Source organism: Martes martes (assembly GCF_963455335.1).
Source record: "Martes martes genome assembly, chromosome: 2".
Lineage (NCBI taxonomy): Eukaryota > Metazoa > Chordata > Mammalia > Carnivora > Mustelidae > Martes > Martes martes.
In genome coordinates, this window is record NC_137889.1 from 96,582,968 (window position 1) to 96,597,352 (window position 14,385).

Here is a 14,385-nt window from a genome sequence, read left to right on the forward strand (position 1 = left end):
ACGCAGGCATTTTATCATCTCACAGCATCAGAAGAAGAGCGGGGGGTAAAAAACAGTAAGATATTTTGAGAGAGAGACCACATGCACTAACATTTCTTACAGTATATTGTTATAATTGTTCTATTTTATCATTATTGTTGTTAATCTCTTACTGTGCCTCATTTAGAAATTAAACTTTATCATAGGCATATACAGAAAAAAACATAGCCTATGTTGGGGTTGGTACTATCTGTGGTTTCAGGCATCCACTGGGGGCCTTGGAACATAACCCCCCCACACAAATAAGGAGAATTGCTGCATCCAGGAGCCAGGCTGCACCCCCTTCGCTGCTTCTAATCGATGTAAGTCTAACATCGCTCATAGACACAGCCTCATAACTGGGCTTTGTGCTTCTACCCTTGATCTATTCTCAATACAAGTCGTGATTCTGCTAACATGGACGTCAGATCATGAATTGTTCTGCTGAGAACACTCCAAGGTTCTCTTCTCAAGCTAAGAACCAAAGCCGTTAGACCTACAGTGTCCTGATCCATCTGCCTGGGAGGGCCAGTGCATACCTGCCTCTGAGTATTGGTACCTGTGGCACGTACAGCTCCCTCTGCCTGAGTCCCCGTTCCCCGCCTTCATGTTTCCTCAACTGTGAACATCTTCCAAAGAAGTTCCCTGACCACCCTCCCCCAGGACAACATACCCTCTTTTCCTGCTTTACTTCTCTTCATAGCACTTACCATCTGCTCTGGTCGTGATTATCATCTATTTGATTTTGAGTTTGCCCTTGCCCACCTGAAAATAAACTCCACGAAGGCAGGTCATTAACTGTTTTGATTTTAGCTCCATACCCAATACCTAAAACTGTCCCAAGAACAGACTAAACGCTTACTAAATATTGTTAAATAAATGAATGTTTACAAATAACGAACAGAAGTAAGAGAAGGGTGAAACCCTTCATTGTGAACAACAGCTGGAAAGCACAGACATCAAAGAATTGCTAATCTAGTGTGACGAAAATGGAAACATTCTCTCTGGTTGGAGCTGGAAACATAGGTTGAATGTCTAAACTATGAAATATGGTTGTCATGGGCTGAATTGTTCACACATTGAAGCCTTCACGTCAGGACCTTAGAATGTGACTTCATTTGGAGACAAGGCCTTTAAAGAGGTAATGAAGTTAAAATAAGGTCTTTAGGGTGCCTTTAATCCAACATGACTGGTGTCTTTACAGGAAGAGAAATCTGGGACTGCAGTTACAGAGGGAAGAACGTGCAAAGACATGAAGAAATCAACCATCTACAGGCCCAGGAGAGAGGCTCTGGGAGGAGCCAACATTGTTGGCACCCTGACCTCACACTTGTAGTTTCCAGAACTGTGAGCAAAGAGATTTCTACTGGTTAAGTCACCCAGTCTGTGGTACTTTGTATGACAGTCCTAGCAGATTCATATGATGGCACATGGCACCATAAGGGATCTTTACTTCATCTCACAAGCCACTATAACATTTGAGCAGAGAGGGAGGCACCCTGTGCAGAGAGCTGAGTTTCAGAAAGATTGTACTTGTGGTAATACGGAGGACGGACTAGAAAAGGGAAACAGTGGCAGCCATGGAGACTAACTGGGATATGTTTGCAGCCACTGTGACTTAGATCAAGTAGAAGAAGAGGGAAGAGCAGAGTACGGAATTGGGAGAAGCCTCAGAGCCAAGACTATTGGGACTCGTTGGGACTCAGTGACTTGTGAGAGGTGGGTGATACTGACATCCATCACTAACAATTTGATAAAATGCACGCATACAAAAGAGTTCAAATAATATAGTTCACATGGATTTCAGCAGTCTCAGACTTGAGAAAATATCTCAATATGGAACCTTAAGACAGATTAACCAGCATTCATGCCGCTCAAGATGTGAATAGCACTCCTTGGGAAAGGGGGTCTGCAGAAGAGCTGCAGGCAACATCTTTCTGAGCATAATATGCATTCGCATATTAAAAAATCTGAGAATTTTGCAATGAATAAACCTATTTAACTTCATCCAAAAAAAATATTTCCCACATTTATTTGCTTATGGAACCCTGTTCTGTGTTAACCTCTTCATAAGCATGAATACTCCAGAATTTAACACAGTTTGGAAAACAGTGGTGTATTTTGAGGCATTCTAGTGGTTCCAAAAAATAAATAGAGAAGCTTTGTATGGGTAATTTCTATTTCTAGTAGTAAAACTAATCAACATTGTTTTAACACACTGGCAGAATAAACTCATTAAAGAAATAGAGTTGGTTTTCCTATAGCCTCATTCTTACCAGATTAAAAAAAATGAAAACTCAGAATCTTTTTTAAAAAAATCACTAGTTCTTTCATATCCCTGTCTTAAAACAAAAAATATATTCTGGTGACGTAAGGGGAATGTGTAGCTCCAATGCAGAAATCTGGGAGTTCTGACCAGGGTTCTTTGAATCTAGAGCCAGTGACAGCCTACATCTGCCCACATTCTAGCCAGGTTCTGAAGCCCAGCGCGTCCGTACGCCATGACTCACATGCGATGCGCACGTAGGCCTTCCTGCTCTTTGTGGTGCCCGCTGAACTCCAGGCCACACACTGGCACCAGTAATCTTCAGGCCCAAAGAGTTCTTCGACTTGCTGGCGCGAAATCTCAATGCTCACTTCCCGGACAATGAGACCTGACAAGAGAAAGGGAGATTTAAGTCAGGAGAAGCCTTATTACTGGCAAACTACAAAATATCATACCATGTATTTCCCCCCAGCGATCCATCTTGATGCCATCGATCAACAGCCCAGATATTGTCTCTCTCCACCTGTGATCTTCTTTTGGCTCCCATTATTTGATGCCCAACTTTTTCATTTTCTTATTTGCTATTTCAAATCTTCTGCTTTCATCAGAAGATGAAAGTGGAGTAGATCTATCACAGCACAAAATTACACTTTTTTTCCAAAGAGTTGGACAAATATTCACCTTCTGCTGAGTTAGCTTCCTTGGTATGGTCAAACATGAACACGGGTTTCACATCTTCTAAGGATTGTGCCCCCATTATATAGGTCATGGGTAAGATATCCATGAGCTATACATAACCTTACAATGATTAAATCTACCTAACTCCTAACATGAAATGACAGAGAATAAGCTAAAACTATAATCATAAGTATATAAATTATTAATATATATTGGTTAATGTATATAAGCATATATCACATTTTATTATCGTTTCATCTGGTACCACACAGCTATATACAATTTTATAACACTTTACATAGTTTTATAATAACTATAACTTCCTTAACAAGAAATGAGAATGACCTAAAACTGTAATCATAAGTGCAAAAATCAAACATATCTGTATATAATACATCAGATTTTATTATAATATGACCCAGTACTATATAAATATATGGTGCTTATCTAAAACTACGTTATTTTTATAGTTGTTTTTAGTTATTAAAGTAAACTGTTTTCTTTTTTTTTTAAAACTGTTTTCTTTAAAAAAAAAATACCAGCCTTAGTTAACAAATCCCTGCTATTCTATTCAAAGAATGTATGACTTTAAGTTTTCATGCATAATATTTTGAAAGCCCAAATGTTTCTCTATAATTGTAATGTAACCAAAATCCTGTTAAAAGTGGCTTCCAGCTAAAATGCTCAAATAATTGGATTTTATTTTACAGCATTATGTAATCTTGAATAACAAAAATTGAACTAAGAATCTGGGGTTATCATTTGAAGAGTATTTATCTTGATAAATCAAAGTCTTTTTTAGAGAGTCATTCTACAATGTGCCTCTTTGCACTGAGCAAGAAGGATCATCTGAACAATGTATGTGGATAACTGCCAATTTTCCTGCACATTCTTTCAGAATGAAGTGCCTATTGAGACAACTAACAGGGAGACCCTTAGGGTTAAGTATAAGCACAGTATGAAAGATGAAATATATTGCTTTGTACTTTTTATTCATGTATTCATTCATTCATTCATTGAACAAATATTTATTTCATATCAGTTATGGGAAAGGTATTGCCCCAGGGACTTGTGAATCTCTGATGAGTAGGACAGTCATTACCCCCAAAGAACTTCTATCATTGTGAAGGGGGTGCATATTAACTACAGATTATGCAATTTATTACTTAATTACAATTGTGTTCAATGCTACAAAGAAGTACACAGAAAAATGAGAGTGAATAACAAGTGAACCCAACTTAGCATGAAGGATTCAACATGAGTTAAATTGGTTAAATTATCTAAGGGGGAGGGACAGAACATATGAGAAGAAGCGAGAAAGAGAATGGGGAGATTGGGAACCCAGAAGACAGTTGAGCACCAAGAATGGCATGAGATAAAGAGAGACAAGAAAAAGATCAGTCAAAACACAGTGATGTAGACCAGCGGTTCTCAAAGTGTGGCCCCAGAACAGTTTCATCAGCATCAAGTGAGAACTTGTTGGAAGTTCAAACTCTTGGCTCCCATTCCAGACTCAAATTGAATAAGAAACCTTGAGAGTTGGGCCCAGAGATCTGTGGTTTAGCATGAACCCAAAGAATTTAGATGTGTCCTATAGTTTGAGAATCTGTTGCACACCATGTTTAGGATTTAGAACTTCTTTCTGAAAGTCATGGGTATCATTAAAGTATTTTAAGCAAGTAGATGACATCATCAGATGAGAATTAATATCTACCTACATATGTGTATGTGTATACACACACACACATGTATGTATGATATGTATAAGATATAGAGCTTAGTTCCTAGAAGATATGATTTCTTAAACTGTTTGACTATGACTTCTTGGTATAGGTGATATGAAGGTGTCACCTAAAGACACCAAAAAAAGAGTATTCCAGAACTTACCCTTAAACCTAGAACATGCTTAAATGGGTAAATGCCTTCAGGAAAATTAATGAATTCCCAACAGAAGTAGATGCTGTCCCACAGGGAAAATAAGCAATATTTTCTATCGAGAACTGAGAGGACTTGAGTCATAGAAACAACTCTGCCCTCAGATCTACTCAAGGGTCCCTGAATTGAAATGAAGCCCAAGAAAGTGGATTTTGTAAGCCCAAAGCAGGGCAAGGTCCTGATGATTTAACTCTATGGCCAAAAGTTTATTAAACATATTTAACGTGATTTTAAAGTCTTGAAAATTAACAAGGCTTTTATGCTTACACAGTGACCGTTTAAAAAGAATTTTCAAGGGTTGCCTGGGTGGCTCAGTTGGTTAAGCGTCTGTGTGCCTTTGGCTCAAGTCATGATCCTGGGGTCCTGGGATCAAGCTCTGCATCGGGCTCCCTGCTCAGTGGGGAGTCGGCTTCTCCCTCTCTCTCTGCCCCTCCACCCACTCATGCTGTCTGTCTCTCTTTTTCTCTCAAATAAGTAAATAAAATCTTTAAAAAAATAAAAATAATAATAATTTTCAAGTAACTGGCATATCTAAATCCCTCACCCTTCCATGAAAATGTTACTGTATTATTTTAGTCAATGTCCTAATAATAAGACAATCTCCACAGCAGAAATCCTGACTTATTAACAAAAAACACCACTTCTTTCCCACTCTCCTAATCCCTGCATAGGTCTTCTCATTTTCCTGTCCTACTGTAATAATTCTCATTTTCTGATCTCTAGATGATCATGGGAAGGTGGAGCCCAGCTTTCCCACTCGCCTCCCACTTTTCTTTTTATTCCACTCTCTGGAATTTCATACTTTTGCCAGTTTTGCTTGTTTATACCCCCTCTCTTTATGCAGAAATTCAGTTACTGGAAATGAAACTCTTCTTTTAAAAGTTATTGCAGGAAATTTACACTCACCCAAGGGCTGATAAACCTGCAGTGTGTATTTCCTCAGAACTGTAATGGTTTCTTCCAAAATGCAGGGCAGCAACAAACGGGCTCAGGATATTAAAACCACACACAAATGTTTTGTGTCCCAAGATGATAACCTCAGGTTTCATTCCTTATTCCCTCTCCCCGCCTTCTCTGCCTGTTTACTTCAAGCAATTACAGGAAACCTAATTAAATGTTAGGGCAACTTCACTAGGGCCTCTGTATCCTTCAGCCCAAAGAGGCCCATGGATATTTCTACAGACCACAAATCTGAGGCTTTTTAAGAAGCCACAGACCGACCCTCCTGCTACAGGGATTATTCACAGTATGAATGTTCTGAATTGTGTGGCTCGGGCTCGCTGTGGGTGCAGGAGTCAAGCACACACCGATTTTTGTCTTCAGCTTCACAGGTGCCCCATTCAGGAGGAGATGGATTGATGAGTTGGGTAGGGTTGTCCTGCCACACACCCAAAGTTTACATTCCAACTTTTGATCAACAGCACTAGACCAAGAAAGGACTGAAGCAGTAAGTGTCTCAATACTTCGAGTTTAGAATGCCCTACAATCAGCTGCATTAGTCAAGCTCTGAGATACTTTGTTATAAGCCATCTTTCCATTACCGTAGATAAGTTCATTACCTATGACATTCTCCTCAACAAACCAGAGGCTAGTGGTTTGGGTAAGAGGAGGTAATATCTTTTCTCTTTGAAAGTAAAATTTTAAATCTGCTTGAAGTCCCCAGATGGAAAAAGGAAGCTGCCTTGAAATTTGTAATGCCATCAGCATTACTTCCAAGGCGGGCTGCTTTGAAGAGCATTTGGGAACTTGAAATTGGTTTCAGGTTACTTAAGGCGGGGAGCGGGGTGGGGGGGAATGCTTCGTTCTACAGATTTACTCAAATACAAATGGGTATTTTCCATCAAGTCTGATAAGATCAAAGATTTTCCATCAGTATTCTTCCTTTAATAGTGGCATCTCCAGGATGCATGCTGTTTGAAGTTTGCACTGATCTGCTTTTATAATAGGATTCAGTGTGGTTTGGGAGCCAGAGTGCAGGCAAGTAATTAGCATGCTATATCAAGAAGACTTATAATGAATATGAATATGCACTTGCTAATAGGGAGTTTCAAATGATTTTAGAAATCCAGATGCAAATGCAAACCTCTGATTGGATCTTTGTATGGCTATACATGCATATGGCAATAAAATCTGGTAAAATGATATTTATTCCTTATCTTTAGCAAAATTTTAATTTTCTAATAGGGTTCAGGCACCACAAATATTGTTTTCTTATAGACTGTTACAAAATGATCCAAATACATGATGAATACTATTGTATAATTATTTAAAGCAATATCTACATTCCCAGAGAAATTTAATCTCTAGTACCGTCAACAAACATTAAGAGTCAGCTAATGTCAAAAATTAGGTTAAGTTCCAGAAATTGTAAAAATGGACAAAACATCGTCTCCAGCACTGTGTTCTTTTATCTCGTTTATTAGGTGATACTCCAAAATCCTGCATCATCTCAGAAGATTTTATAAAATGTGGTCATCAGGGGCGCCTGGGTGGCTCAGTGGGTTAAGCCTCTGCCTTCGGCTCAGGTCATGATCTCGGGTCCTGGGATCGAGCCCTGCATTGGGCTCTCTGCTCTGCAGGGAGCCTGCTTCCCCCTCTCTCTCTGCCTGCCTCTCTGCCTACTTGTGATCTCTGTCAAATAAATAAATAAAATCTTTAAAAAAAATAAAAATAAATAAAATGTGGTCATCAAATCCTCGCCTTCTGATATCCCATGTATGTTTTGCTAAACAGCATATTAAGCTCACATTAGATGTAGGTGTTATGTATGTCTGAGTTGTATTTCTTCTTAATGACTGTACTTTCATAAGGCAAAGGGAAGGTTTGAGACATCATGTTGTGTAGACCTACCAATTCAGCCTCCTACAACACTCTCCCTATTGGGAGAAGAACTGCAGAGGTCACTTGACCAAATCTCATTATAGTATGTTCATAGGACAGAGGTTGCTGGGAAATGAATGATGCTCAGGTAGGGATGATCTGCAATATGTTACAACACTTTATTGAATTAGCATGGTCTCTTTTTCATGTTATCTCCCAGAGTTTAATCCTATTAGTTTTCACTAATATGATCTAAAACATGGTACGTATCAGTGCTAGATGTCTTTTTTTCCCAAGATTTTATTTATTTATTTGACAGAAAGAGACACAGCAAGAGAAGCAACACAAGCAAGGGGAGTGGGAGAGGGAGAAGCAGGCTTCCCACTGGGCAGGGAACCCAATGCAGTCCAATCCCAGGACGTGGGGATCATGACCTGAGACGAAGGCAGACACTTAACTGAGCCACTGAGGCGCCCCTAGATGTCTTAATATAAATTAAAATCACTCAAAATAGCGGCATTATTTAAAAGGCTGTCATAACAAAAAACAAAACACACCACCAAGACAACAAAACCCTGACAGTTTTTCAGCTACTCACTAAAATAATCAAAATATGGTAACCCGAAAGGCAGAACCTTACAATCAAGACATGGGTCATGTTACATGAAGTCATCTTTAAACTACATCTCTTTAAACTACATCAGGAAAAGACACTGGAAACACATAATTTATCAATTTTTCTCTGAAATGTTTTCCTTGGATTTTTAATATATTTAATATATAAACAGGCCATCTAACTAATATTACTTTGTATCATTAAAAATCACAGGTATATTAGATTTATTATAAGCATAATTTGTTAATTACATTTTTTATCTTTGTGATCAAGATGAATTTACCTAAAAATCAAAGAATAACATGGCTGGGACTGAATGGGTCAAGGGAGTTGCTTGGAAGCATTTCATATCTAGGTCATTGACCTGACTTCCTGTTTTACGTGATAATTTCTAGTTACTTGGTTCTGTTTGGAATTCCTTGTCCAATGAGGATCTGTGTTTCGCTTCACTATGTTTTTGTTTTGTCTAGAAATGAGAAGAAAATATTTATTAGATTATGTATCTGGAGTGGGGAGTGGTTTTAGAAAGCTATATGATGACCACAGATGAATGCTGTTTTTCCCCCTTAAGACTTGAAATGTTAATTGCAAGATGATATTAAAATAGTTATAAATGATACTCTGACAACACTAATACTGTTTTTCCCTTGCCTTTGCAGAAGTGTCAGGTTTTAGATGTTACAGGAGAACCAGTCCTCCTTTTTCTGATTTGACTTTCCAAGTACCACCAAACTTAGAGCTGCAAGTATTAATGATAATTGGAGTATGAGGGTATGCAAAATGCTCTTTCTTACACAGACAGTGGTAAGGAGTTAATAGATTAATTCTACCAGTTGTGATCCATGATTTATTCGCATTCTAAACTTTAGTGATGAAAAACCTGTTGAATGTCTGTTCCAAGAACTCCTTCCGTGACCAAAAGGGGAGCTAAAATCTTTCTGTATTTAACTTCCTCCTTGTGTGTCAATTTCTTTGGAATATAATGAAGTGATTTTGTAAAAATGTGATAAAGCACACTCCACTGACATAGCAAATACATTACTCATCTAAATATTTTTCATAAAACATTAAACTTATTACATACATATTTGAAGACATATTCTAACATTTTCTTTAAAGTATAATTCTTAATGATTATCTAAATCATAACTACATGCATTACTTTCTGTTTTTATTTCATGAAATACACTGGTAATTTCAAAAGAAGTAATTTTAACAAAATTAAAAAAAAATCCTGTCCATAAGGGTGGGGGGAATACTCTATTCTTGGAGGTTGATTTAACCATGAACTTGTGAATTACAGACCTTATTATTGCTATACCCTTATCATTACTCTACCCTTATTATTACCAGCCACTCATTTAATAGGTATTTATAGAGATTCAGCCATGTGCCACACACTGTTCTGTGTGCTGGGGACGCAGTGGTAAAGAAGGCAGATACGGTCTCTGTCCTTCGCAATTCATTGTGGAGATAGTTCTTGAGCACCAAGAACATTTCCAAGGTAGCCATAGAGATGAGTTGCTTATGGATCCTTTCTTTAGAAGTTTACTGTCTGGGGACGCCTGGGTGGCTCAGTTGGTTAAGCGGCTGCCTTCGGCTCAGGTCATGATCCCAGCGTCCTGGGATCGAGTCCCACATCGGGCTCCTTGCTCCGCGGGGAGCCTGCTTCTCCCTCTGCCACTCTGTCTGCCTGTGCTCGCTCTCTCTCTCTCTGACAAATAAATAAATAAAATCTTAAAAAAAAAAAAAAAAAGAAGTTTACTGTCTGACACTAAAAACAAATAGGAGTTTACTAAGTGACCCTGTTGTATGCATTGTGTACTCATCGGTACAGTAACTGGCACACATACTTGTCCAGTTAATGTATGCTAAATGAATGAATGGTTTATACATCTATAGCTATAATACCATGTAGTGTTAAAGTCCACATATAAGTAAATTGAATTGCAACTCAGAAGAGTAAAAGTAACTAGCACCTACCTTGTGTCTCAGTTCTTCCGCATAATGATCCTTGGGAATGGGTATTTTTATAATATAGGTAAAGAGCAGAGTCAGAGTTTAAATAATTTTTCATGCAGCCAATAATTAGCAAAATCAGGATTTAGAGCCATATTTATCTGAATCCAATGTTCCTGTTCCTTTCACTATATCAATATTCCTCAAACTGTCTCAAAGAAGTGTTCTTGGGGCACCTGGGTGGCTCAGTTGTTAAGCATCTGCCTTTGGATCAGGCCACGATCCTGGGGTCCTGGAATTGAGCCCCATCTCTGGCTCCCTGCCCAGTGCGGAGCCTGCTTCTCCCTCTCCCTCTGTTCTTCCCACCCAGCTCATGCTCCATGCTCTCTCTGTCTCTGTCAAATATATAAATATATATATTTTTAAAGGTGTTCCTTGGTCAAATAGGTTTGGGGATTTCTGTTTAATGTAACTTCCTCTTAGAAACTCAGAATGCAGATCAGTGAATTGAAGGCTTTGGTCAGAAGTTCTGCCATAAAAAATACGTTTAATTTGGATGGCCACTATTTCCCCCCAATTTATTACACCATATAACCCTACAGTCTATGTAAAGACAGAGCCCCATCTCATCAAGTCTTTCAACATGGTTTTGTTCAGCATTTTCCATCTGTTGGTTTATTGAATAAAAGTAATCTACTCTTTGGAAAATTCTGAAAATCCCATGAAGAAAGCTATCGTGAAATAGCTTCAGATGGAGAGATCAGGGTAAACCTGGGGAAATGGAATATTTGAGTTTGATGCTGAAGCATGGTCTGGGTTTAAAGACTCAGAGAGGAATCAAAGACACTTCAGGAGGATAGAATAGCACAAAGCCAAAGGGCAGAGATGAAAAAGCCTGGAGCACTACAGGGAAGAATAGTTTACATGAATGGAGTAAAGAAATAAGACCATGGAATTAGATAGAAGAGAGACTCACAGAAAGCCTTGAATGGCAGCTGGAGAAGTTTGTTCTGTGGAGTGGGGAATCTGTAAAAATGGCAAATTGGTAAAATGGTGTTTTTTTCCAGTGACACATACTTTAGGAAAATTAATCTTTCTCAACTAGTAAACAAGACTAATCTGATTTACTTTTAATGGAATTTTAATAATTTTAATTTTAATTATTATTACAAAAGCTATTTTCAGATTTCTGATCTTACATCAAGGCATTAATCTTAAAAGCTTGAGAGCAATATTCTTGGTGAGCCTCTGAAAACACTGTCTGATGGTGGAGACCAACACTTATATCAAAAATAATAATACTCGGGACGCCTGGGTGGCTCAGTTGGTTAAGCAGCTGCCTTCGGCTCAGGTCATGATCCCAGCGTCCTGGGATCGAGTCCCACATCGGGCTCCTTGCTTGGCGGGGAGCCTGCTTCTCCCTCTGCCTCTGCCTGTGCTCTCTCTCTCTCCCTCTCTCTCTCTGACAAATAAATAAATAAATAATATATATTAAAAAAAAAAAAAAAAAAAAAAAGAAAAATAATAATACTCATACCACTGGGGTTTCATTTTATATTTACCTCATATAATTTAGAAACAAACATTAAGTGCAATTGCCTCTGGAGGGACTGCCACTTATAACAGTTCATACACAGGATATTGGGGACACATACTTGCTTGTCTTAAAAGCATTATATTTCATAATCTTAAGGAAACTTTTAAACCAAACTAGAAAGGCTCATTTAAAAAAAAGGCAACTTATCCAGGGCAATTATTGTTACAACCGGGATATTAGATAAATACCTAATACACAACAACCTAGTAATTTCCTTAGATAAGAAAATAAATTCTTGTCCTGTATTTACTGAATTTTGAAAAGTTCTAAATTCATCAAGCCTTGGTTTCTTAAGTTACAAAATAAAGATATGAACTTGGCTTGTGAGGAAAGAAATGGAATAACAGCTACAAAAGTACTTGAAATCTCTTAAATATATATACTAAATTAAATACACACACACATGCACACACACACACACACACACTGTATAATAATAATAATTATTTTGGGAATACGACTATACTCTATCCACAAAATTAGAACTGGAGTTACTAACATAGATTCAGGAGAGGGGAGGAGCACCATGATTGGAAATTATATTAGACACACACCCACTTGAGAAAGACATGGCTAGTTGTGGAACTTTGTAGCAGAGCTGGGAGAATCAGGTCTGGGTGGGGACATTAATCATCTAGCGCAATGCAGATCTGTCTATGATATGGAGTTTGACAGCAGGAATGAGTTTTAGTGATTTACCTTTAAGAGATTTACCAATCCTCTAGGATTCTCACTATATTAAACTGTAGATAAAGTGAAGTTACCATGACAAGATGAGTGGAAGAGTCTACTTTTTTCTGTGGTCGAAATGCTTGCATAGCTCATCTATTACAAATTCCTTATATCCATATTCTATTATACAGGTGAGACGGGAACATTAATCAGCTGAATGGAAATTACTAAACAGGTTAGCTCTAACTAATTTGGGACTAAATAAGCAAACTTCCACATTTTAATGACGATTTAAAATTAATGAGCACAATCTTGTCTTCTAAGGTCTTCCTTCACTTACCAACCAGAATGTGAGCTCTATCAGGGTAGAGATTTGTGCCAGTTACATGCTGTCTCTGTGGCATTACAATGAGTATTTATTGAATTAATGAAAGAATATTTCCCCTAGGACATTATTAATACTTATTTAAAAGATACGTGAGCCCTCCCCCCCAAAAAAGAAAAGATACGTGATCATATCCAAATGTATTTTAAAGGAAAGGAACTTTTAGTCATGATGGAAGTTGTACCTCCTTCCCTAGTCAGAAAGACCATCAAACACAACTTTGAATTAAACTTGGAACGTGCTTGGCATTCACACTAAGAATGGGGTGGCAGGGGAAGCTGAGTTATCAAAATGTTTTTTAGATTCTTCAAAATTGTTTTTAATAGCTGAGTAAATCCAGGTCCAGTACCGATGAAAATAATTTTTCTTTGTCTTTTAAAGGAACTCTAATATACAAGAATGACTCATTAATTTACAATAAGAAGGAAAATTTAACTCACGAAATTCCAAGTAGAAATGAAAAATATTAGCATTTTATATTTTCAAGTGAGGTGTATGTATTTGAACTACTGCTGAGATACCGATTTTCAATTTTAACTTTATATAGGGACTGGAAAATAACTGTGTTCTGATAGTTTTTCAAAATATTTCTATACATTCTGAGATTTCAAAAACCTTCAAAATATTCTATATATTCTGAGATCCTTGCTCAAATCATTCTACTATCATTTGAAAGGGAGGGGGAGGGATGATTTAATAAAAACAATGAAACCCAGTACAAAACAGCTAATTTTTTTCTTTTTCATACAGAGTATGTCTCTTTGTTCTTCAGTTGATTCCAAGTTGCATATATTTAGTTTTTGATAAACATAAGGCTATAGGTAGAATTCCACATGACAATATTAATCCAGATTTGACAATAAAACCTTATTTTTAATTGATCCTTGGCAATTAACTTAATGGGGGGTATAATCTTTAGGGAAGATCTGGTTCAAATTCTGTTTTTTTTCAATGACTAGATGTATGACCTTAGGAAAATTCCTTTACTACCCTAAGTGTCATTTTCCTCAATAGGACAATTGGAATTAAAATTTCTAATTCAATGGGTTCTTTTAAGGATTCAAGGAGATGATACATGTAAAGCTCTTTGCAGAGTAAACCCTTACTATGAGCTAACTAACAAGATTTCAGAAGCTAGAATAGTTTACACTATACTAGGTCCTAAATAACTCCTCTCATTTCAGAGGCTTCATGAAATAAAAGTCTATTTTCCCATCACAACAGTCTTCAGGACAGCTGTCCCACATTAATTCTCTTAGTGATCCAGCCTGCATCTCTGTTGAGCCTATAGCCCCTCAACCACGGCTACTGAGCCAGGAGAAGAGAGCACAGAGAACACACACCTGCTCTTAAATGCCTTGGCTTAGCAGCAGGAACATAACTTTCCGACAGCTCATTGGCTAGAAGTAATCACCTGGGCCTGAGGAACCACCAGGACA

The 14,385-nt window shown here is 37.7% G+C and overlaps 1 protein-coding gene across 2 annotated transcripts in view; it reads right to left on the reverse strand.

Moving 5' to 3' along the window:
• Positions 1 to 14,385, reverse strand: part of UNC5C (unc-5 netrin receptor C) — a gene marked incomplete at both ends in the record, with an annotated part of 346,897 nt that overhangs the window by 112,182 nt on the left and 220,330 nt on the right. For both annotated transcript variants that reach the window (XM_080797109.1, XM_080797108.1), the window contains one exon: positions 2,529 to 2,672. In XM_080797109.1, coding sequence (XP_080653235.1) covers positions 2,529 to 2,672 — 144 coding nt within the window. The remainder of the gene's footprint in view (positions 1 to 2,528; positions 2,673 to 14,385) is intronic.